A 23,367-nucleotide genomic window follows, 5' to 3' on the forward strand; every position below is an offset into this window, starting at 1 on the left:
TGGGGATACGGCTCCGTGTGTGCGAGAACCCTTGGGTCCCCGGTTTAGTTCCTGGCAGGATCTCAAGGCTGGGCCAGGAAGGACCCACGCCTGAAGCCTTGGAGACCCACTCCTAGCAGTATAGTAGGCAACGCTGTGCTTAACGGGCAAATGGCGTGACTTCGCTTACACAAATTCAGCTTCCTATGCCTGCAGTGTTGTACCCATTTCACAGATGGGGGGGGAGCGGCTTGCCTACGGCCATCTAGTGCGTTCGTGGCAGAGATGAGAGTGGCAATGGGACTTGCTTGCTTACTCTTGAGAAGCAGGATGCTGGATTTGGATGGGCTGTGGGTCCGGTCCAGCAGAGCTCTTCTTCTTACATTCAAGGAAGCCTGCGGATTCCTTTGTTTCCGATGCCGGTTGTAGAATTTGGGTTCTGCACGCAGGCCTCTTAATTCCCCGCCATCTTCTGTCCCCCCCCCCCTTCCTTAGTTCCAGTGCAACAGCCGCACCGCAGCCGGAATTGCCGCCGCCGCCGGGTTTGCAGAAATCTGTCTCCAGTTTACAGAAGCTGACCCAGCCAATCGGTCAGGAGGTGGGTACCGACCCGTAGCCGTGTCCCGTCCACCAGTCACCAGCGGAGTCACCAGTCACAGACACCAGTCCCCAGCGGAGTCCCCTCCCGTCGCTTGTCCGTCACGCGTGCTGCTCCGGTGATCACGAAACGAAGGGCGCGATCCTGACCCGCATCTCCGGTGCAATCTCCGTGGCAGGGTCAGTCCTTGGCATCTGGGAAGCTTCTCCCTCTCAGGCAGGCAGGTCAGGTTGCAAAGTCTTCCTGAGCGGTTCCCCAGGTGGACCTTACCTCTGGGCACGTAGGCTGGGTTTTTTTGGGGGGGTCAGCTTCAAAACTTTTTCTGGGGCTTTGGCCCCCTTCTCTACCTTTCAACAAGTTGTGAGGAAAAGGGCTGCAGCCGTCCTGCCTGCGCTCCCCTGACTGCTGTCCTTATGGGGCAGAAAATGGGGTTGCTTCTCGCCCCCTTAACCAGCCGGACAACTACAGACCTTGTCCCTAGGCACAGGACGTGGGGTTTTTCATGGTCAGCTCACCCGACCTTCTAAACTGTTTTTTCCCCCCCTGGGGGTGTAGCCCCTTATTTTACTTTTAAACAAGTTGTGAGGAAAAGGACATCCTGCCTGAGCTCCCCTGACTGCCGTCCTTGTTGAGGCAGAAAATGGGGTTGCTTCTTGCCCTTCCAAGCAGCCAAAAAACTATAGGGCTCATATATAGCTCATATATAGCTCATAGGGCTCAACTGTAGGGCTCAAGCTCTTTCCCACCAAAACTGCCCCACAGCAGTAGGCTGTGTTTTTCCCCCAAAACTGCCCCAATCTTTCTTTCTTTCTTTCTTTCTTTCTTTCTTTCTTTCTTTCTTTCTTTCTTTCTTTCTTTCTTTCTTTCTTTCTTTCTTTCTTTCTTTCCTTCTTTCTTTCCTTCTTTCTTCTTCTTTCTTTCTTTCTTTCTTTCTTTCTTTCTTTCTTTCTTACTGTCCCTGCCATGGAGATTCCACCGGAGAACGGGGAGATTTGAGCTTACCTGTGAATTCCCCTTCTTGGTGGTCTCCATGGCAGGGTCAGTCCGCCCAGCCTCACAGCCAGAAGCATATGAAAGAAAAAAAAAAGACAAAACTGTGGGGTGGTAGAAGATAAGGACAAAACATCCCTGACAGGTCCTCATTAGGTCCCTAAACTGGGGTACGGTATGGGAAGGAAGCCTTTCTTGGTTCAGAATAGTGAGATTTAGGTCATCTGAGTTCATCTGGATGGCTTGGATGATGGCCGGATCCCAAAGGATCTCCTCTATGGAGAACTCGTGCAAGGAAAGCGCCCTACAGGTAGACCACAGCTGCGATACAAGGACATCTGCAAGAGGGATCTGAAGGCCTTAGGAGTGGACCTCAACAGGTGGGAAACCCTGGCCTCTGAGCGGCCCGCTTGGAGGCAGGCTGTGCAGCATGGCCTTTCCCAGTTTGAAGAGACGCTTGGCCAACAGACTGAGGCAAAGAGGCAAAGAAGGAAGGCCCACAGCCAGGGAGACAGACCAGGGACAGACTGCACTTGCTCCCGGTGTGGAAGGGATTGTCACTCCTGGATTGGCCTTTTCAGCCACACTAGACGCTGTTCCAGAACCACCTTTCAGAGCGCGATACCATAGTCTTTCGAGACTAAAGGTTGCCTACCTGAGGATTTCAAGGATGGACATCTTCCTGAGCAAGTCCAAGACAGAGCTGATCTGGGGAGGGGCCCTTGAGGCTTTTGTAGTCTGGGGAATCAATGGTACCTCTCCACTCAGGAAGACTTTGTAACCTGACCTGCCTGTCTGAGAGGGACCAGCTTCCCAGATGTCAAGGACCGACCCTGCCACGGAGACCACCAAGAAGGGGAATTCACTTGTAAGCTCAAATCTCCCTGTTTCCAGCCCTGGCATAGCTGTGCCAGTGGGGCATGAGCTGCATCCTGCAGTTGGGGGGGGGGCAGTCACGGAGGCCTCCTCAAGGTAGGGTCCCTGAGCTCAAAGTTGCATTGCCCTTAAGTTGGTGCTGGAAAGTGGCTTAGGATTGCACCCAAAAACACATTAAAAATGCCAAAAAATTACTATTTTATTTGGTTATTACTTAATCGGTTTTTCTTGATTTTTCTGTGGTTTATATTGAAGACAAATGGCTGCATCTGTCGACCCATATCACCCACCTAGTACATTTTTAAAGTGATTATAACGTGAATTTTGAATCAAAAACAGATGTCGCCGCTTTCTGTCCTTCTAAAAACACCGAAATCCGGCAAAAGATAAAACTGTTTTCACCCACCTCCTAGTTAATGAGTTGTTCCCAAATCCCTCTTGACAACTTTTAAGTGAGAACTGTGCCATGTTTTTGATTTCTTAAGTGTATGTAAGCCACCTTGTTGGGGGGGGGGCCTCTTTGGAGGCAGAGAGGTGGGATGTGAAATAAAGGAATAAAATGAATGTGCCGGTGGGGACTTGGAAAGCAGCCATACTTGCTTGTATAGGAAGAGATGGGAAATGGGCAGGTGGGCATAACACAGGAAGTGAGGTAATAATGGATGAGCCATGACCCCTTTGAGGCTGTGTTTCCCTTATCAGAGGTGGGAGACTGGAATGGGCCGGCCCTTATGTGTTGCTTGTCTGTCGCAGAGTACGCATTCAGCGCCAGGTGGACCAAGGTCATGGGCACAGCTGAATGGAAAGCCAGCCGGACGCGAAGGTGGTGAGTGCAGAGGGGTTGGGATCTCGCGGGCGAGAGAAAGGTAAACGTCCTGTGGGTGGTAGTGGTAGATGTGGGTCAGCCCTCGCCTGATCGCCTGTCCCTTCTGTTTCCCTGGCAGGTTCAAGGGCCTCAAGCCGACTGTTATCCCTTCTCTCCCGAGGAATTTCCAACGCTGAAAGCAGCTGGCGAGCAGGACAAAGTTGGCAAAGAAAAGGGCGTCTTAGATCCGTCGTATGGGCCCGGACCAAGCCTCCGCCCCCAGAGTAAGAGGACTAGCCTCTTCCTTTACCTTACGTTCTTTGCGTAATGATTGCATCTATAAAGGGGAGCACAGATGACTAGGGAAGGCAGAACCCTCTCTCAGAGCCACAGCAAAGCTGTGATCATTAGGAAGGGTATTGAGAACAAAACGGCTAGTATTATAATGCCATTGTACAAATCTATGGTAAGGCCACACCTGGAGTATTGTGTCCAGTTCTGGTCGCCGCATCTCAAAAAAGACATAGTGGAAATGGAAAAGGTGCAAAAGAGAGCGACTAAGATGATTACGGGGCTGGGGCACCTTCCTTATGAGGAAAGGCTATGGCGTTTGGGCCTCTTCAGCCTAGAAAAGAGATGCTTGAGGGGGGACATGATTGAGACATACAAAATTATGCAAGGAATGGACAGAGTGGATAGGGAGATGCTCTTTACACTCTCACATAATACCAGAACCAGGGGACATCCACTAAAATTGAGTGTTGGGCGGGTTAGGACAGACAAAAGAAAATATTTCTTTACTCAGCGTGTGGTCGGTCTGTGGAACTCCTTGCCACAGGATGTGGTGCTGGCGTCTAGCCTAGACGCCTTTAAAAGGGGATTGGACAAGTTTCTGGAGGAAAAATCCATTATGGGCTACAAGCCATGATGTGTATGCGCAACCTCCTGATTTTAGAAATGGGTTATGTCAGAATGCCAGATGCAAGGGAGGGCACCAGGATGAGGTCTCTTGTGATCTGGTGTGCTCCCTGGGGCATTTGGTGGGCCGCTGTGAGATCCAGGAAGCTGGACTAGATGGGCCTATGGCCTGATCCAGTGGGGCTGTTCTTATGAGAAAGGAGCAAGCTAACCATTGAACGATTCGGCAGCCAGAGATGTGGCAGTTCAACAGAGCAGTCAGTATAAAGCAGTTTCATGCATTACCTTAATGCGAAATGCTAGAACGGCTTGTCCAAAATTGTGTGTGTGTGTGTGTGTGTGTTTCCGCCCCCAGACGTCACGAGTTGGAGGGAGGGCGGTGGGAGGAACATAACCTCTGCCACATCTCTGACCGCCTCCCTGACTGAGCCGGGCAGCAAGACCACGAGCCCAGGAGACGGAGCCCCCTCCTCGGTGAACGCCAGCGACCCTAAGGAGCCCTCCCTCCGCCCGACTCAGCCTCTCCGCAAAGGGGCTTCGCAGTTCATGGCAAACGTGTACCAGCCGCCGACGTACCATGACATGCTACCAGCTTTTGTGAGTGTCTCCTCTCCCTCCCCCCCCATACGGCACGCTTCCGATTTGTCTGTTCTGCTTTTTTATTCATTTACGGGTTTAAGTATTCGTGTACTTAATGGCGGTACGGCAGCCTCGGCTGGAGATCTTGGTGGCCCTCCAACCGCAGGCTCGGAATCTGCAGGTGTTTAAATACGTGAATGCTGAGCCCATGCGTAAGGAGGGCCTCCGAGACCTCCAGCAATGGCTACTGTACCACTAGTAGGAAAAAAAGGGGGGAGCGCCGTATTCTTAGACTTGGGAGAGCGGAAAAGCACTGCACCTGTTTGTTCTTTGCAGATGTGTTCAAACCAGCCATCTGAGACCCCTGGACCACTGGATCGCGGGTCCTTCCCCCTCCCGCAGTTTCGCCTTGAGCCTCGTGTTCCTTTCCGTCAGTATCAGACCAGTGACCAAGATGGGTAAGGCTCTTCTGACCAAATGCGTGCTGGAACGCAAGGGCTTTGATCTGTACAACGGTTGCTTTGGTTGGGCTCGGTTAGGTAATGGAAAGAGGCATCCCACAGCAGGATGTGGCAGTGTGTGCATCTCCTTGTGAGTCCCCTGGACTCGGTGGGCTTTACTTTAGAGCAGGGCTGTCCAAAGTTTTTGGCAGGAGGGCCACATCATCTCTCTGACACTGTGCCGGGGGCCGGGGAAATAAAGAATTAATTTACATTTAAAATTTGAATAAATTTACATAAGTTTACATAAATGAATATATTAAAGATGAACATAAGGTTCATCTTTCATATAAAGATGAACATAAGGTTCATGATTCATTCATGAACATGAATGAATCAAGGTCTTGCAATAGCTCAACGCCTATAAGAGGCCTTGCAAAAAGCAAGGCTGACATTTCCTTAGCTGCCGCTGCTGCATCACAGATGTGAAAGAGCAAGCAGTGAAGGGAGCTCTCATCCCACAGCTCACATGAGAGGTCAAACAGTTGCCCTCACACTGAGAGAAGTTGCATTGGGCCAGTGTGGGCTTCAACAAATCTCTGGAGGGCCAGATGCTCATTGGAGACAGGGGGCTCCCTGAGGGCCGCATTGAGAGGCCTTGAGGGCCGCAAGTGGCCCACGGGCCGGGGTTTGGACACCCCTGCTTTAGAGTAAATACACCCTGGATCATCACACTCTTGCGCCCCTCTTCAACATGCAGTAGCCAGCCTTGCCTTTCTGCCTCCAAAGTCCTGTTGCTTTGGAGATGCAGTTTAAGTTGGAAAGCAGTGTGGGCAAAAGGGTTTAAAAACCTGTGCCCCAGATCTGTGGCCTCTGTCCAGATTGCTCCACCGTTGGCTGTTTTTTTAACCAGGTAATAATAATCGACTACTTTTCGGAGTGTACAAAGCAATGGTTGGCAACCTTCAGTCTCAAAAGACTATGGTATAAGCCTACAGCACCCGGTATTCCCAGGCGGTCTCCCATCCAAGTACTAACCAGGCCTGACCCTGCTTAGCTTCCGAGATCATGGTATAAGCCTACAGCACCCGGTATTCCCAGGTGGTCTCCCATCCAAGTACTAACCAGGCCTGACCCTGCTTAGCTTCCGAGATCATGGTATAAGCCTACAGCACCCGGTATTCCCAGGCGGTCTCCCATCCAAGTACTAACCAGGCCTGACCCTGCTTAGCTTCCGAGATCATGGTCTAAGCCTACAGCACCCGGTATTCCCAGGTGGTCTCCCATCCAAGTACTAACCAGGCCTGACCCTGCTTAGCTTCCCAGATCATGGTCTAAGCCTACAGCACCCGGGATTCCCAGGCGGTCTCCCATCCAAGTACTAACCAGGCCTGACCCTGCTTAGCTTCCGAGATCATGGTATAAGCCTACAGCACCCGGTATTCCCAGGCGGTCTCCCTTCTACGTACTAACCAGGCCTGACCCTGCTTAGTTTCTAAGATCAGACAAGATTGGGCATGTGCAGGGTAACTTCCAGAAAGCAATGTACGTGTATTGTTGTTGTCTTTACAGCGACCCCCATAAGGTCAGTACGTGGTATTGTACCCATATAGCAGGCAGGGGAAACTGAAGCTGAATGGGGTCTGTGTATATCGAATTCCTGGTCTTTGGTTCGGTGCACAACTGCGTTTGCCTCTCTCTGCTGTGCATCCTTCCTTAGCCAGGCGCAAACCCCAACTATCTTGTGTCGCACTCTACAGAAAAGAGAACAGACCTGTGATTTCGCGGCCGGCCCGTCCGACGCGGCTGCAAGGGGAGCGGGTCCCCCGCCCCACCATCATCAACGCAGAGAACCTGAAGGGACTGGATGAACTCGACAACGATGGAGATGACGGCTGGGCAGGTAACAGCAGAGTGGTGGAGACATAACATTTATGCGGCACTTTGAGGGCCTCGCCACAGACTAAGGTAGCTTGGAGGTTTGTCAGGAATTGTGCTCTGAGAAGATGAGTATTTGTTAGGGAAAGGCCATAGCGCAGAGGGGAAGCTCATGGGTCCCAAGTTCTATCCCTGATGGCTGCAGCTAGGGCAGGTGAAAACGCCTACCTGAAGCTGTGGAATACCCAGACCGGCAATGCTGGACTGGACCAGCGGCTGGACTCGGGTCACGGAGCTGCGGCCCCCTACATTCCCGCGTGCCGTTTCGTGTTCTAGGGATCCACGACGAAGTGGACTATTCTGAGAAGCTGAAGTTCAGCGAGGATGAGGATGAGGAAGAAACCCATAAGGACGCAAGGCAAAAATGGTAAGCCGGCTTGTGTGAGTGGGAAGGGAAGCTGGGGCTTGTGCGGCGACGTGGGCTTGGTTTGTAAGGTGGGTGGGAGAGGCAGGAGTAGAGATGGGAGAGGCAGGTGGGCGTTGGGGGTGATCCTGGCTGGAGCGGTCCAATATATTATATTGGCAACCTTCAGTCTCGAAAGACTCTGGTATCGCACTCTGAAAGGTGGTTCTGGAACAGCGTCTAGTGTGTCTGAAAAGGCCAATCCGAGAGTGACAATCCCTTCCACACTGGGAGCAAGTGCAGTCTGTCCCTGGTCTGTCTCCCTGGCTATGGGCCTTCCTTCTTTGCCTCTTTGCCTCAGTCTGTTGGCCAAGTGTCTCTTCAAACTGGGAAAGGCCATGCTGCACAGCCTGCCTCCAAGCGGGCCGCTCAGAGGCCAGGGTTTCCCACCTGTTGAGGTCCACTCCTAAGGCCTTCAGATCCCTCTTGCAGATGTCCTTGTATCGCAGCTGTGGTCTACCTGTAGGGCGCTTTCTTTGCACGAGTTCTCCATAGAGGAGATCCTTTGGGATCCGGCCATCATCCATTCTCACGACATGACCGAGCCAACGCAGGCGTCTCTGTTTCAGCAGTGCGTACATGCTAGGGATTCCAGCACGTTCCAGGACTGTGTTGTTAGGAACTTTGTGCTGCCAGGTGATGCCGAGAATGCGTCGGAGGCAGCGCATGTGGAATGCGTTCAGAGCTTGCGTCCTGAGAACACTTCTGTACTGCAGAGAGTCATGGACTCTCCGCTCACAACAGCGGTCCGATAGATCCAGCAGTTCTAATAGAAAGGGCTGCTGGCGTGGGTTGGGGGTCGCCCCCATCCGGCAGCCCCCTGTGGTCCCCATTTGCAGCTCCTCCCGCCCACTCCGTTGGGAGGAGGAACCTTGAAACAACCCCTGGTTGGCAGCTGCGTTGAACCCGGAGGCTGTAGGTCAACGGGAGGGGGTCTGCGCTTGGGAGCTAACATTTTGAAACCATCTGCTGCTTCCTGGGAGCCTGGCACCTCGACAGTGTTGTCAGTGGCTGGGGGTCAGGAAAGACCATCCCTTTTTTCCCTCCCACTCAAGTATCCCGAAAATCGATGTACGTGAAAAGGCCGTTCAGCAGTGGAACAGTTTGCTGAGGGAGGTGGTGGTGGTTTCTCCCTCCCTGGAGATCTTCAAGAAGAGGCTTGACAGGCTGGAGTTACTAGTCTAGGAGGATTCCTAGTCTAGTCCAGCAGGAGGTTGGACTAGATGACCTAATGAAGAATACGAAGAGGGGGAAGGTGAACGTGAAGGGTTCCGGGATTCATCCCTGGCAGAGTTCGACGTCATGGTGTTCTGCACCCTCCTGGGTTTCCGGTAGCTCTCCTCCCAGCGTGGTTCGGTGGGTGCCCAGCCCAGATATTTTTCTGAAGCCCAGCACCGCTTCCTTAACATATAAGGCCCTTTGATTGGCAGGAACAACTGGGACCCTCGGAGGCAGCGCCAGCTTTCTCTGAGCTCCTCGGATAGCGTGGACGCCAAGCACCCTCCAGGGGAAGGAAAGACCTGGGGCGACCCGGTCGGCCCGCCTCGGCCCGTCCACAAAGGGCAAGAGAACCTGCCGCCCTCGAGGAAGGTGAACGGCTGGGCTCCCGTTTTGGACTATCAGGTATGCCAGACCCACCCGCCGCCGCCTCTCTTGCGCATCACTCCCCCGGCTCTGCCTCGTCCATCCTGACGTCCCTTCCTCTTTCTTTCCCTCCCTCTCCCCGGGCCCTGCATCGCCCCAGAATGCATTGCAAACACTTAAATAGCGAGTCCATCCACGTTGAGTTCTGTGGATCCAGAATCTGTAGATGAAAAGGGCAGGCTGTACTCATTTGAGTGTAGGAGTCTTTGGCGGGGGGGGGTTGTGTTTTGTGTTTATAAACCAATGCCCTTCTCCTCCCTGCCCCCCCTTTATTTGGCATCTCCTCTTTTGCCAGAAGCCCCCGTTGACCTGCCTGCGGCAACAGTCCTCTGAAGACAAGGAGGAGAAGCTCCACCTGAGGCAGAAGTTTGTCCACTCCGAGATGTCGGAGGCCGTGGAGCGCGCCAGGCGGCGGCGCGAGGAAGAGGAGCGGCGCGCCCGGGAGGAGCGCCTGGCGGCCTGCGCTGCCAAGCTGAAGGAGCTGGATCAGAAGTGCAAGCTGGCCCAGAAAGCGAGCGACAGCCACAAGACCCCGGCGAGCGAAGAGCCCAGGCCCACCGCGGTGGAGAAGAGCGTCGCAGCTGACAACAGCCACGCCGTCCGGAGAGGTAAGGGTGCGCAAGCTGGGATCGCTTTCTTTCCGCCTTGGCGGCGGTTCGGCCCCGCAGAGCACAGAAAGGGCATGCCCTAAGCTTTTGCCGCGTGCTTCGCGTGTGATATGTCCGTGGCTTGAGAGGTTCTCCTCCCGTGATAATCACCTGTTCATTCCCTCCCTCGTGTCCTGCTTAGCGCTGACTCTGGTTCGCCACGACGCAAATTGTACACCTCTTAAAATTTTACCCTCCGCCTCTCCGCGAGGCACGGCAAATGCCGCAGTTTCTGGCTTGAAACCTGTCCTTGACTTCTCTCTGGACAACTTTTGTCTATCCTAAATCTCCCATCGTTTGGTTTCATCGGCTGCCTCCCCCGGTTCTAGGGTTAGGAACGTTGGAGTAAAACTTCCCTCTGCCCTCTCTCTCCGCGTAAAGTTCTAAGGCTGCATCACGGTCCCTGCTTAATCACCCCAAGCTCAAAAAACACCAGATGTGGACCGGCTTCCCTTGTAGAGAAGATGCTTGCAGCCTCCTGGTCTTTTCGGTTACTCTCTGTTGCCATCTCTTCAACGTCCTCCTGGTGACCCGAACTGTTTGAAGTCTTCCAGATGTAACCGTACCATAACATTGTTTAGGGGCGACGCTGTTTTACGATACAGCGGAGCGCCCCGAGACTGTCTCGTCCGCAGTAAGATGGCGCAGGAGAATGAAAAAGGACACAGAGGTTGTGTGTGTGTTGTGTACCCAGACAGCTGGGTTTCTTTTGCTTTTCTGTTCTTACTTTTTTGTTGCAATGTCATTTAATTGCTAGTGGTTTCCCTTTTTGTTGAGTCCCCCTGATGTGGGGATAGAAGGGGGTGTGTGTTTCGCACCCCTTTTGTTCTGTCTTTAGTTTGACACATCACTTCCTTCATCAGGACCATAACTTCCTCCTAGTTCTGTCCCAGTTTGGCCTGGATAGAAGACAGCTTGTCAATAGACCCAACTCCAGTTTAAGGCAGTCGCATCACACAGACTTAAAAGCTTTCCCCCAGAGGAAGGTGGCCTGAACTCGCCAGCGGTTTTGAGGAGGGTGTCCTGTCGTACCCGGGTGCCGACTCTGAGAAGGACATCTAAAACAGCGTACGATTTCCCCAGCAAGGGGCTGCGAGCTTCCTTATGCGGGCTGAGATTTCTGTTGCTCTGCTCCTCTTCTCAGCACAGCCACAGAGTCACGCCCAGGAAGTTTCTCCCAGCTACGAAGAGGAGGATCTCCCAGCCGCGTCGGAGCCCCATCGGAGCAGCAGCGAGGAGGAGCTCCGCGAGTCGGCGTCCCCGGCGCAGGAATTCAACAAGTACTCCAAGTCGCTTCCCCCGCGATTCCAACGGCAGCAGCAACAGCAGCAGGTAAAAATGGTGGTGGGGTGCGCAGACAGTGGGGCTTCTCCTCTAGGACTTCAAAGGGCGGAGTCATGAACCAACTTCAGGCCAGAGTTGGAGACACTCTAGCCTACTGCTCTCTAGGTCTTCAAAGGGCGGAGTCATGAATCAACTTCAGGCCAGAGTCAGAGACACTCTAGCCTACTGCTCTCTAGGTCTTCAAAGGGCGGAGTCATGAACCAACTTCAGGCCAGAGTCGGAGACACTCTAGCCTACTGCTCTCTAGGTCTTCAAGGGCGGAGTCATGAACCAACTTCAGGCCAGAGTCGGAGACACTCTAGCCTACTGCTCTCTAGGTCTTCAAAGGGTGGAGTCATGAATCAACTTCAGGCCAGAGTTGGAGACACTCTAGCCTACTGCTCTCTTCTCCTCCATACATCTAGTGTCAGAGACATTTTAGCTCTCTGCTGCCTTCTCCTTCACACTAATCCCCCCTCCCTTTGACCTTCCTTCTCTCTCTCTCTCTCTCCCTTCTCTCTCCCCCCCCCCCAGGAACAGTTGTATAAAATGCAGAGCTGGCAGCAGTCCCAAGTCTACTCTCCGCCCTCCCATCCTCAGCGCACCTTCTACCCACCACACCCTCAAATGCTGGGCTTCGATCCCCGCTGGATGATGATGCCCTCCTACATGGACCCTCGCATGACCCAGGGGCGCCCCCCTGTGGATTTCTACCCATCAGCCCTTCACCCCTCTGGTAAGGGTATTTTTTGGGGAGGGGGGTGACTTTTAATTTATTGTTATTTATATATACTTGTAAAAATACGTACATCTCTGCACATGGCACAAGGTGCTTCCTGGGTTAGCTGAGGCATCCCCCACAAGTCACGATTTGAGCTAATCGTGGTTGAGAACCCAAATCATAAGTGGCTCTGAAGCTCTGATCCAGGCAGAGCAGCTCGCGTTCAGCCGGAACAGGAGTCCAAGCCGAGCCCAGACCAGGTAGCTGGACCTTGGGGCAGCAGAGGTTCAGGCAGTACAAGTCCAAAAGGGGAGGTCAGTAGCCTGGAGAGCTTTGAGGGGAGACCAGCCTTGGCAAGATCGGATGTTGTTCTAGGAACGATAGCATGTGTGTAGTTGCTAGATAGGATGGTGGGTATACATCTTCTCTAGGGTGTCTTTTTCCTGGGGACCTTGTCTAGTTTTGCAGATGTTTGCTCTGACATTCCCCTGGGGGCCGGGGATAAGAATAGGCCCTCAGTTTGGCTGCGCTTGTCGTAAGAGGCGACTAAACAGCCACCGGGTAGATGGGACTCGTCAGCCTGGGAAGGCAGCTCATCGGAGAGAAGGAAAACTCTGATCCCAAACCTCCACTGCCTTGTGGCTACATCCAGTTATGGAAGAGGCTTCAGGAGTCGACCTCCAGGCAAAATCCGGAGCCGGAGTCCCCGAGGCAGTTTGTGGCTGAACACAGTCCCGTTCTGGCAACTCCTGCGATGCCGCTGGAACCAACCGTATTGGCCTCTGCCTTTCCACTGGACCATTTCAGCGACGTGGAGAGGGGGGATTTGCTGCATGGGTAACAGCCTATCCTCCATACCTACTTTACCCAGGCTTCGCGCACTGGAGAGGACACTCTGTTCCAGAGCCACCATTCAGAGCGTGACACCATAGTCTTCCGAGACTGAAGGATGCCAACTAATGCTCTGACAAGAGTTGGGGAAACTGACTCAATTGCAGCATCCTCCAAGGAGTCCCCTGTGTCAGGAAGAGGCTGTGGGGTCTGGCTCCTGGGGTTCCCCTTGTGCATAGGTTTTGGGGGGGGGGTATCAAGGATCTGAGTTCAGGGAATTCCCCCTAGTCTGTCCCTCCAAGTTCCCACATTCCCAGGGTGAGCGTGATCCGTTCCCAGCGGCATGACACCAGCCCCCTACTCATAGCTTATGCTCTTTCGCTCTCTGTCCCCCCACCAGGAATTATGAAGCCCGCCATCCAGCAGGACTCCCCGAATGGAACCGGCTGTCGCTTGGAGGAGCAGAACTGCCAGCCCGCCGTACCGCAGGAGAGGAAAACCGGGGAGCCCGCCCCTGTGTGGGGTCACGAGACCTACAATCCCTTGCTGAGCAAAGGCTGCACCCTTTCGCGCCCCAAGCAGGCCGAGGGCACAGCCATGGAGGGGTTGCGCGGCAGGTGAGGACAAGCCCACCCCAGGCGCCTATCATTGAGAAGTGCATCTTGGTGAGGGGCTGGGGAGAAGCGTTGGGACCTTGCAAGGTGTCTCTTGCGCTTAAGGAGGCCTCTCTGTTGTGTATGCCACATTATTGGTGAGCCAAACACTTAAAACGAAATGGGAGCCCCTGCCCTGAGGTGCTTACAGTCTAGATCAGGGGGTGTCCAAAGTTTTTGACAGGAGGGCCACATTGTCTCTCTGACACTGTGTTGGGGGCCGGGCAAAAAAGAGAAATAATTTACATTTTAAAATTTGAGTTAATTTACAGAAGTTTACATAAATAAATATATTAAAGATGAACTCATATGAATGAATGAAGGTCTTGCAATAGCTCAAGGCCTATAAAAGGCCTTGCACAAAGCAAGGCTGGCCTTTCCTTTGCTGCTGCTGCTGCATCGTAGATGTGAAACAGCAAGCAATGGAGGGAGCCCTCGTCCCACAGCTCATGTGAAAGGTCTAACAGTTGGCCGTCATGCTGAGAGCAGTTGCATCTGGCCAGCGTGGGCTCCAACAAATCTCTGGAGGGCCAGAGGCTTATTGGAGACTGGGGGCTCCCTGAGGGCCGCATTGAGAGGCCTTGAGGGCCACAAGTGGCCCCAGGGCCGGGGTTTGGGCACCCCTGGTCTAGATCAAGGGTGGCCAAGCTTGCTTGACGCAAGAGTCACCTACAGTAAAACTTCAGATGATGGAGAGCTATCTGTGGGAGATGGAGAGCATTTAGAGGGTCCTGGAACAGATCCCCAGTGGATACTGAGGGTTCCGTGTACTTTTGGGGGGACAGTGGCAAGCAATGGCTCCTGGCATTGCACGCATTTCAACCAGCACTTCCCCCCCCCCCCCAGGCTCGGCTGACATCTTGTTCTTTGGGTTCCATTTCAGGAGTGACAGCTCTTACCCGGCTCAGCCTGCCATGACCGCCCATCGCGACCTCTTTGAGGAGCCCGGAGAGAACTTCTTGAACTCCTTTGAGAAGAAGTCCCAGGCCAACTTTGACAGCTGCCTGGCCTCCGTTCCCCAGATCAGCCAGGACCGCCTTTTCCAGCCCCAAGAGAGCGTTCCCGAGACGTGCGTGTCTGACTCCCCCCGTGTGGCTCTGAGGAGCTCCCCTTTGGAGCCCAGCTTGGGTCACGCCGAGAAGAAACCGGAGTACAACGGCTGGGATGTCGGCCGCTATCAGAAGCCCGCCGAGCTTGCCGCGTCAGCGGAGGGAGAGGCGCCCCAGGACGAGCGGCCGTTTGGCGCCGAGACGTGGAAGAAAGAGGAGGTCGCCGGCAAGCAAGCTGCCCCGGAGGCGGGGTGGGCTCCCGAAAGCCGCAACACCGCCACCAGCCAGCCACAAGAGCAGATAGGGAGGATTCGGAGGTCCGGCCCGATTAAGAAGCCGGTCCTGAAGGCCCTCAAGGTGGAGGAGAAGGAGAAGGAGCTGGAGAAAGAGCTGAAGGTCAAGCTGGAAGGGGAGGAGGCCTCCCAGCCGAGCAAGGAGAAGGCCCCGGTCCGTAAAACGGAGGCCGAGGAGCAGGAGGAGGAAGATTCGGCTGCCTTGCCCCACGCCGCCCGATGCCACTTGGGAGACAGTAAGGTCTCCTCCAGGTCTGTGGTCCAGGAAAGGGAGAAACCCCAGACGGAGGAGCAGGAAGAGGAAGCGGCCGACGAGAAAGGCGGGAAGGCCTGGGAGGGCAAGCATCAGCCCAGGGAGTCCAGTGACCTGCCCCCACCAAAAGGAACAACTGGATCTTCATTGACGAGGAGCAGGCTTTTGGCGGAAGGGGCCGTGGCCGTGGCCGGGGCTTCAGAGAGTTCACGTTCCGAGGCCGTGGCAGCGCGGTGGGGTGCGGCGGCAACGGCAGCGTCGCTAACGGCAGCAGGGGAGCCTACGGCGGCGGCAGCAGCGCCACCAACGCCCAGCGAAGCAGCAGAGGACGCCCCCTGAGGGAGTTCAATCCGCCCGAGGAGTTTCCCCGCGGGAAGCCCCGGCGCCGGATCGCCAGCGAGACCCACAGCGAGGGCTCCGAGTACGAGGAGCTGCCCAAGCGGCCCCGCCAGCGGGGTTCCGAGAACGGCGCCGAGGGCCCCGTGCGGGAGGAGGGCGACCTCAAGAAGGGGGATTTCCAGGACTCCTGGCGCTCCAATAAGATCTACTCGGATGACCCGGGGGGACTGGACGCCAAGGCCAGGTCCCCGCGGGCTTTCGGCCGGTCGCTGCCCCCGCGGCTGAGCAACTCTGGGTACGCGCGGAGAGGCTTTGTGTCCAAGGAGCCCTCCCAGTGGCAGGGCAGGAGCGGAGGCGGCACGTGGCAGGAGTACGGCCACGGCGCCCCCCCGGACGCCTTTGGGGTCAGGCACCAGGCGGAGAGGGACTGCGGCCAAGACGCTGGCAAGCAGGCGGAGTCCTTCAGCCGGCGGGCCGTTGAGGAGGATTCCACGGACAAGAGGCAGTATTTCCCGGAGGATTATGGGGGCGACCTTGAAAACGGCGAGAACCGGCCTTTCCGCCGCCGCCGCCCGCCCCGCCAGGACAAGCCCCCCCGCTTCCGGCGCCTGAGGCAGGAGCGCGAGTTTGTCGGTCAGTGGAACCCTGAGGAGGGCGGGGCCGGCCTTTTGGCGTGCCAGTGGCCCGGCAGAGCCCAGCCGGCAGGGGCGGACAGGAGCGACGCCCCCGCCCGGAGATCCCCGGAGCTGCCCTACCAGAACTTCTCCGACCACGCCACGGAGGAGTGGGAGACGGCCTCTGAGAGCAGCGACTTCAGCGAGAGGCGGGAGAGGCGCGACGGCGCGGCGGAAGGCGAAGCTCAGCCGGACGGGGGCCTCGCCGGAGGCGGTTTGGGGGAGAAGAGGGAGCTCGCCAAGAGGAGCTTTTCCAGCCAGAGACCCCTCGCGGATCGGCAGAGCCGGAAAGCGGATCCGGCGGCGTTTGGGGAGAAAGCCGTACGGGGCGGCGGCAGTGGAGCGCCTTCTCGCTACGAGAGCCAGCAGAACGGGTCGCAGATGAAGAGCAGAAGGTAATAGCCATAGTTTTTTAAATGACCGCACACTCTCATGGTTATTTTATATACAGGCATGCCCTTATTATTATTATTTTATTATTGGCAACCTTCAGTCTTGAAAGACTCTGGTATCGCGCTCTGAAAGGTGGTTCTGGCACAGCGTCTAGTGTGGCTGAAAAGGCCGATTCGGGAGTGACAATCCCTTCCACACCGGGAGCAAGTGCAGTCTGTCCCTGGTCTGTCTCCCTGGCTATGGGCCTTCCTTCTTTGCCTCTTTGCCTCAGACTGTTGGCCAAGTGTCTCTTCAAACTGGGAAAGGCCATGCAGCACAGCCTGCCTCCAAGCGGGCCGCTCAGAGGCCAGGGTTTCCCACCTGTTGAGGTCCACTCCTAAGGCCTTCAGATCCCTCTTGCAGATGTCCTTGTATCGCAGCTGTGGTCTACCTGTAGGGCGCTTTCCTTGCACGAGTTCTCCATAGAGGAGATCCTTTGGGATCCGGCCATCATCCATTCTCACGACATGACCGAGCCAATGCAGGCGTCTCTGTTTCAGTAGAGCATACGTGCTAGGGATTCCAGCACGTTCCAGGACTGTGCTGGAATCCCTAAGAAGAACCTAAGATGCCCAAGAACATAAGAAGAGCATAAGAATCCAGAATCTCAATCCCTGGTCACATGTGTTGGCAACCTTCAGTCTCGGAAGACTATGGTATCACACTCTGGATGGTGGTTCTGGCACAGCGTCTAGTGTGGCTGAAAAGGCCGATTCGGGAGTGACAATCCCTTCCACACTGGGAGCAAGTGCAGTCTGTCCCTGGTCTGTCTCCCTGGCTATGGGCCTTCCTTCTTTGCCTCTTTGCCTCAGCCTGTTGGCCGAGTGTCTCTTCAAACTGGGAAAGGCCATGCTGCACAGCCTGCCTCCAAGCGGGCCGCTCAGAGGCCAGGGTTTCCCACCTGTTGAGGTCCACTCCTAAGGCCTTCAGATCCCTCTTGCAGATGTTTATATACAGGCATGCCCTGATATCCGTGCATCCAGTTATCCGCTGTTCTCCATGCTAGTGCTTCTAAGAGGAATTCTAGGGGGGAGAGGTTACAAAGTTTCTTTAGGGCCCCTCCCCCAAGAGGGAGGGGGGGTGAAACAGAATGGGGGGGAGCAGTGGGGGTGGGCCCCACTTCTACAGGAGCTGTAGCCCCGCAACTGTGTCTCTGAACTTCCGTCCACTCCTTCCTTGTAAGCAGATCCACAAGCCAAAGAGCTCCTGGAGCAGGCCAGCTTCCTCCTGGATGTGACACTGTTAAGGAACGTATGCATTCCTGGGTCGTGTGGCTTCTGGCCGTAGTTGCTGCCATGCGCCACGCGCATCCCATGTGGGCAGCGAGTTTGGGTGAGATTGGAAAATGGAAGATCCCTGGAAATTTCTGGGGCCCTCTCCTTCGGCTCCTGGGCCCCCTTTCTGACCCTGGGCCCGGGTACAAATCACCCCCTTTACCCACCTCTCCTCCGCCCTGCTCCATGCCCCATTAGCTTTGTTGACGTGGATTACGTTTGTGGGAAGGGATAAGGTTTCTCTCCTTGTACAAACACTGCATTACAAACTCTTCGTGCGAACTGGAGGTTGTCCATGACTTTGTGTACCTTGGCTCAACGATCTCCGACACTCTTTCTCTCGATACCGAGCTAAACAAGCGCATCGGTAAAGCAGCTACCACGTTTTCCAGACTCGCAAAGAGAGTCTGGTCCAACAAGAAGCTGACGGAACAAACCAAGATCCAGGTCTACAGAGCTTGCGTCCTGAGTACACTTCTGTACTGCAGCGAGTCATGGACTCTTTGCTCACAACAGGAGAGGAAACTGAATGCTTTCCACATGCGCTGCCTCCGACGGATTCTTGGCATCACCTGGCAGGACAAAGTTCCAAACAACACAGTCCTGGAACGTGCTGGAATCCCTAGCATGTATGCACTGCTGAAACACAGACACCTGTGTTGGCTCGGTCATGTCGTGAGAATGGATAATGGCCGGATCCCAAAGGATCTCCTCTATGGAGAACTCGTGCAAGGAAAGCGCCCTACAGGTAGACCACAGCTGTGATACAAGGACATCTGCAAGAGGGATCTGAAGGCCTTAGGAGTGGACCTCAACAAGTGGGAGACCCTGGCCTCTGAGCGGCCCGCTTGGAGGCAGGCTGTGCAGCATGGCCTTTCCCAGTTTGAAGAGACACTTGGCCAACAGTCTGAGGCAAAGAGGCAAAGAAGGAAGGCCCATAGCCCGGGAGACCAGGGACAGACTACACTTGCTCCCGGCGTGGAAGGGATTGTCACTCCCGAATCGGCCTTTTCAGCCACACTAGACGCTGTTCCAGAACCACCATTCAGAGCGCGATACCATAGTCTTTCGAGGCTGAAGGTTGCCAACAAACACTATAAGCCAAAATCCTATAGCTAGGCAAGCAGCCTATAGTCTAGAAGGGAGACTAAGCGCAGTAGGAAACAGGAGGTGAACATTTGCTCTTGTATCCCCAAGCAATCTCTGTGTAAGATTGGTTAGCTTTTTCCCTTGCTGCGTTTATGGCCATCTAATGAATTAATGGAAGACGGAGCCGGGGACTGATTTGTAGCCCTGCTGAGAAGGTATTTTTTTCCCCCCCCCTGAAGCTTCTTCTCTCTGCTTTTACTCTCTAGGTCTCCGGAAGAAAGTGGGGGGCTTGACTCCGGCAGCTCTGGGGGCAGCCCCTCTATCTATGGCTCCCACGTCAGTCTGAGCGGCGCCGACGGGCTGGGGAAAAAGCCCGAGCGGGAAGTCAAACCTGCTGCCCAGCAAACGGGCGAGAAGGGAGAGGTCATCTCTCAGTTTGAGCTGAATTACGGAAGTAAGTCTGGTCTGTTTTGGTTGCTTCCAGAAGGTGAGGCCCTCCAGCTTATAGGCCCAGCATCCCCAGATACTCATATACACGTATGCCAAGGAGAGCCCCCTGTAATTTTTTTTTTCCCCAGTAGGCCTACCTGGGCTGAGTTTTTGATAAGCCAAAGCTTTTAAAAGATAACGAGCAAAAACATTTCTCTTAACCGTTGCCCAGATGGTATAATGGACAGCCGACTCGCAGAGGAGAGTGAAGTGGCTCCCATTGGAGGCGAGGGCTTCATCGAGGTCCGGACCAAGAAGCAGAAGCGGCTTCTGGAAGAGGAGAGACGGAAGAAGGAACAAGCTGCCCAGGTGAGGAGCCGGAGGGGGTGGACGGGTGGGAATATCCTCTGATTTTTGGGGTGGGAGAGGCATTTTAGGCAGAAGCTGAAGTTTGGAGGGGGGCTTGGCCAGGGGACTGCCTCCAAAGTTCAGTGGGCCTTCAGTATCCACAAGGGCCAGGACCCCCTGCAGATGTTGATTTTCACCGGTTCTGTAACCCTCTGGAGAACCTCACAAGACCTCCTGTATGCCTCAAGACCAGAAATCTTGAGCGTGGACCAGAAGTGCCTTCTGGTCATGTCTGTGAGGCCTTTTAGTTATTTGATTTTTCTCTGTAAACCGCTTTGTGAACTTTTAGTTGAAAAGCGGTATATAACTACTGTTAATAATAATAATAATAATTAGCCGCAGGCTCAGCACCCACGGATACGGAAATCCATGGATGCTAAGCCTATGGATACGGAAATCCATGGATGCCAAGCCTTTGGATACGGAAATCCATGGATGCCAAGCCTTTGGATACAGAAATCCATGGATGCCAAGCCTATGGATACGGAAATCCATGGATGCCAAGCCCTTTGTGTTTACCTTCTCTAGCCCCTCCTCCCCCAGCCCTGGTTGCTCTTCAAACCGTGCAGGTCAGAGCCTCCAAAACACCTGACAGAAATGGGCGCAGCCAACAGCCTTCCTTTCTTGCGCACCGCCTTTAAAGCAAAAACGGAGGCACGCTGGGGCAGGGAGCTCCGTGCCGTCTTTGGGTCTCTATGACTTGCTTGATTCACGTGCTCTGTGGGAATCCTACATCCTGTGCCGCTTCTTCCGCAGGCGCCAGCCAAGGGCCGGGTCCTTCAGTCTCGTATCCCCCCTCGCTTTGCCAAGAAGCAGATGTGCCTCGAGCAGGGGGAGGTCTCCGTTTCTGGAAGCAGCCTGGGCACGGAAATCTGGGAGACCAACAGCCCAGGTGAGCGGGATTTGTCTGGCCTGATGGATCTACCTTAGCATTCGGTCCTTAGCATTGAGGGCCAGGTCTGCGTGTCCCACAGTTAAAGCACCTCTAACTACGGGACATGCAGACCTGTCCGTCAAGATGGTGTTACAAAAAATGTTCAGTGAACATCGTCCGTTTACGCCACATTTTGTTTTGATGGCTCTCCTGGAAGGGTGTCAGTCGGAACAGGACTGCAGTGATCTTCTCCTGCCTGTTCCAGCACCACTGACGCACTTGCGTGGGGTCGAGGTTCAGGGGGTGAGGGGGCTTGCCCCTTCCCCGATCCTCCTCTTGCTACCTGTTAATGAGCGATAAGAGGATGAAAGCACGTGGTCCAGCACTGGAGACAGCCCTCCACCTCCAGTCCTGTGCAAGCATTGAATTTGAAGGCAAATTCACATTTCACCATCACAAAGCCCTTTAACTGTTTTGTTTTTTTTAAAGCCAAGTTTCTAGCCCTTATGGTTTTTTTTAAAGAAATTCTGGTGACATCTTGGAGTCCAGAGTGTCAGGGTTTCAGTGGGAACGCACCTTAACTTTCCACTCTAACCACAGAGTTTTCAAAGCCGCGAACGAAGAAGCTTTTGTTTCCCTGCCTTTGCTCCCTTGTTGTGTTTTACTGGTGACTTTTGTCTGAGCTCCTCGCCCCCCCTCCCTTTTAACTTGGCAAGCTTGTCATCTTCTCCCACCTCTGCAGGGCTCTCCCTTCAGTCACCCGGCGCCGATTCCTGGAGCAAACCCGTCACCCGCCTTCAACGAGTCCGGCTCCAGCGAGGTGAGCAGCTGTGACGGTTTAATCGCTTTGCGGTGTTTTTTTTGGTTCTGTTTTCGTGCCGCCCCGCAAAAGCGAATGGGAAAAATCTGGAGCGCTGTACAGGCAAGCCCGGCAAATAGGTGAATGCAGCAGCTGCGCAGAATTGCAGTCCACCATATAGAAGTTGGATCTGGAAAATAGGAAGGTCTTTGCCTGGCTTTGAAAAGGCGTGGGAGTTGGTACTGGGGTGGCGTGACCCGGAATGGTACCCAGTGCCGCCCTGGGTCTGCCACCTCTGTGCTGCAGAAAACCCCAAAACCCTTATGTGCCCTTGTCAGACCTGAACATTTTACTGTTGCCCTTCCTCATCTCTCATCTTCATCGCTCCTTGTCCGCCATTCCCTTCCAGCATCTCTCTTTCTCCCTTCCTTTTTTGCCTCTGGTTTCACCCTCACCCCCCTCCTTGTCTTGCTCTGGTCCTTCCCGCCACCCAGCTCCTCCTCTCTCCATCCTTCCCTGCCCCGTTCCGCCTAGGTCCTTCCTCCCTCTCTCTTCCCCCTTGTGGCCTGAAATCCTTCTGCTGTTCTCCACCCTGCCCTGTTCTCATCTGGTTGGGGCCTCCCGGCACCATGAGCGCTCGGTGATGATGTCATCGCCGAGCGGCTGGAGCGGGGCGACACGCCGCTTTCCTGCCATTGCGGGGGGGGGGTCGTGTTGGATCGGGCTTCTCGCTCGCCAAGCGCGATGCCCTGCGTGATGTGGCTTCTTCAGCGGTTCTGTGGCAGCAGGTGTGTGGGGAGGGCGGAGAGACGCTAAGGCACAAGTGACGGGTGTGCCAGCTTTCAGCCGTGACCCCTTGCCCCGCTGCGGCTACAGCAGCTCTTGCTTCCGGTGTGCATACAAATTGCTGTCTTGGCGACACGCTCGCCGTCCACCCCGCTGCTCAGAACGGATGCAGAATTGCTTGTGTGTGTGACAAAAAGACAGCCTGGAACAATGCTGGGCTTTTTAACCCTTGCGGCAAACTGCGCTAGTTGTAGGAAGGCAAACTGGAAACTCTCGAAATAAGTCAAGACATGCACTTAAAAGATCCAGTGGTGACCGTTTAGAAATCCTAGCGGTCTGTTGTTGTGTGGTCCAAGCCTGAGGAGGCCTTCTGGGGAATGGGTCAATTTCAGCTCTAGGGGAGGCTCAAACATGCACAGATCCCACCTTGGTGTGTAGGCACTCAGCTTGGTGCTTGGGCTTTGCCGTCACTGTCGAATAGCAGCAGGCGAAGAAATGCTTCAGTTTGTTGCGTGCTTCTGCCTTCCAGCCAAACTCATGCTCCAGGAGAGCTCAGAAGTTTGTTCCTTTTCCCAACGCTCGCCTTCAAACTATTGACAGCCTGACTCAGCCAATCCCTGCTGAGTGGGTTGGGCCTAACGACAGCAGGCTCCTCCCTGAGGGGCTTGGCCGGTCTGCCTGATCGCCAGTGGCGACCTCAAACACGCTTCTAGGCGAGTGTCAGGCTGGCTTCCTCTTGGGGCAAATCCCATGTTGCTTTTCCTGCCTGGTCCTGTTTTAGGAGTGGGGTGTTGTCGCCCTCCTTTCTCTGCCGGCGAGGCGGGCCTCAGTTCCGAGGAGCTCCGTTTTTAACCCTTCTCGTGCTTTGCATGGCAGGGATTTAAAGGCAGCCAGGGGGATAGTGGCATTGACTTGAGTGCAGAGTCGCAAGAATCCTCCGCTACCTCTTCCCAGCGCAGTTCTCCGTACGGCACCCTCAAGCCTGAAGAGATGGGTGGGACCGGCGTGGGGGACCCTAAGTCCGATTGCCAGAAGGAGCAAGCTCCAGGCCAGCCTGACAAAAAGGTAAAAACCCTGCCCTCAGTCCCTGGGACAGGACGTGCACCTCCACTGGGTCCTGTTTGCCGGGTGTCAAGGAAGCAGCAAGCCTGGTTTTCCAGACCCATGTGGGAGCCTCCACGATGCCTTCTGATGGCCAGGGGGTTTAAAAAATGTAATAATAATAATAATAATAATAATACAGGTATTTTTATACCACCTTTCTTGGTCCTCAGATTTCTCCTTAGACTTTATTCAAGGCGGTTTACATAGGCAGGCAAATTA

At 54.6% G+C, this 23,367-nt stretch overlaps 1 protein-coding gene across 1 annotated transcript in view; it reads left to right on the plus strand.

The window, feature by feature from the left end:
* Nucleotides 1–23,009, plus strand: part of PRRC2B (proline rich coiled-coil 2B) — a 39,336-nt gene extending 16,327 nt beyond the window's left edge. The window contains 20 exon segments of the mRNA XM_066610755.1: nt 475–577; nt 3,197–3,269; nt 3,388–3,416; nt 3,418–3,532; nt 4,522–4,763; nt 5,082–5,203; nt 6,946–7,088; nt 7,400–7,490; nt 8,957–9,149; nt 9,466–9,778; nt 10,962–11,149; nt 11,675–11,876; nt 13,093–13,309; nt 14,229–15,061; nt 15,064–16,348; nt 19,015–19,202; nt 19,410–19,546; nt 20,342–20,477; nt 21,202–21,279; nt 22,921–23,009. Coding sequence (XP_066466852.1) covers nt 475–577; nt 3,197–3,269; nt 3,388–3,416; nt 3,418–3,532; nt 4,522–4,763; nt 5,082–5,203; nt 6,946–7,088; nt 7,400–7,490; nt 8,957–9,149; nt 9,466–9,778; nt 10,962–11,149; nt 11,675–11,876; nt 13,093–13,309; nt 14,229–15,061; nt 15,064–16,348; nt 19,015–19,202; nt 19,410–19,546; nt 20,342–20,477; nt 21,202–21,279; nt 22,921–22,928 — 4,696 coding nt within the window. The 3' untranslated portion in view covers nt 22,929–23,009.
* Nucleotides 23,010–23,367: the final 358 nt, after the last annotated feature.

Source organism: Tiliqua scincoides, chromosome 16 (genome assembly GCF_035046505.1).
Source record: "Tiliqua scincoides isolate rTilSci1 chromosome 16, rTilSci1.hap2, whole genome shotgun sequence".
In the NCBI taxonomy this organism is placed as follows: domain Eukaryota; kingdom Metazoa; phylum Chordata; class Lepidosauria; order Squamata; family Scincidae; genus Tiliqua; species Tiliqua scincoides.